This window comes from Chrysochloris asiatica, unplaced genomic scaffold, assembly GCF_000296735.1.
Source record: "Chrysochloris asiatica unplaced genomic scaffold, ChrAsi1.0 scaffold00151, whole genome shotgun sequence".
NCBI lineage: Eukaryota > Metazoa > Chordata > Mammalia > Afrosoricida > Chrysochloridae > Chrysochloris > Chrysochloris asiatica.
Window position 1 is genome coordinate 7,982,951 of NW_006408669.1, and position 1,330 is coordinate 7,984,280.

Sequence of the window (1,330 nt, forward strand, 5' to 3'; positions counted from 1 at the left end):
AACCATAAGGGTGGTGGTTTAAACGCAAACAACTCCTCCTTGAAAACCCTGTACAGGGTCCGTATGATTCGGAACCGATTTAATGGTACTTAACAGCAACAATGCAATGAATGGTTGGATTTAGGTTGCTTTGACAGAGCTAGGCTAAATGATTTTGCAGGCATTATATGACTTGTGGGACTGACTTTACCCAGCCCTGTCATAAAAGATTTGATGCATTCGATCATTGTTTTGGTGTATAATATTGAAAGTAACATGAACTTCCAGAAGAATAAATAAATCTGTGCTGGAATAAGTACAGTCAGAATGCTTTTTAGAAGCCTGGATGGAGAGACTTTGTCTCTTGTGCTTCAGATATCTTGCGTAGTACTGTAGAATAAGCACTGGACTGATAACTGAAAGGTCCCTGCTTCACATCTACCATTTGCTTCTTGGAAATCCTATACAGGGTTGCTATGAGTCAGAACTAACTCAATGGCACCTGAACAACAACAACAATCAGGAGGGGCCCATCAGTTCTGAAGGATAAGTTGAGTGGAAAATGGAGGGTCAACAAAAAAGAGGCGGACTCCCAACAAGATAGATTGACACAGTGGCATTAACACTGGGCTTAAGAAATTGTGAGGTCTTTCCACACGTTTCTCCTGCGCTCCTAGGCTGTTGCAGCTCGCAGTCTCTTTGTGCCCCCCGAGCAACTTGTCTTTGCTGTATTGCCAAGATGTCTCTTTCTAAGAAGCTTACTCTGGAGAAGCTGGACGTGAAAGGAAAGCGAGTGGTCATGAGAGTGGACTTTAATGTTCCTATGAAGAACAAGCAGATGACAAACAACCAGAGGATCAAGGCTGTCATCCCGAGCATCAAATTCTGCTTGGACCACGGAGCCAAGTCAGTTGTTCTTATCAGCCACCTTGGCCGGCCTGATGGTGTCCCCATGCCTGACAAATACTCCTTAGAGCCAGTTGCTGTAGAACTCAAATCTTTGCTGGGCAAGGATGTTCTTTTCTTGAAGGAATGTGTGGGTCCAGAAGTAGAGAAAGCCTGTGCTGATCCAGCTGCTGGTTCTGTCATCCTGCTGGAGAACCTTCACTTTCATGTAGAAGAAGAAGGAAAGGGAAAAGATGCTTATGGGAATAAGGTTAAAGCCAAGCCAATTGAAATAGAAGCTTTCCAGGGTTCACTTTCCAAACTAGGGGATGTCTATGTCAATGATGCTTTTGGCACTGCACACCGAGCCCACAGGTACCAAGAGCCTTTGTCCAATGTTGGTTCCATGGTGGGAGTGAATCTTCCACAGAAGGCTGGTGGTTTCTTGATGAAGAAAGAGCTGAAT

At 44.5% G+C, this 1,330-nt stretch overlaps 1 protein-coding gene across 1 annotated transcript in view; it reads left to right on the top strand.

Annotated features, from left to right (window-relative positions):
- The first annotated feature begins 718 nt into the window (after positions 1-718).
- Positions 719-1,330, top strand: part of LOC102838268 (phosphoglycerate kinase 1-like) — a 4,581-nt gene continuing 3,969 nt past the window's right edge. Inside the window, exon 1 of the mRNA XM_006870793.1 lies at positions 719-1,323. Coding sequence (XP_006870855.1) covers positions 719-1,323 — 605 coding nt within the window. The remainder of the gene's footprint in view (positions 1,324-1,330) is intronic.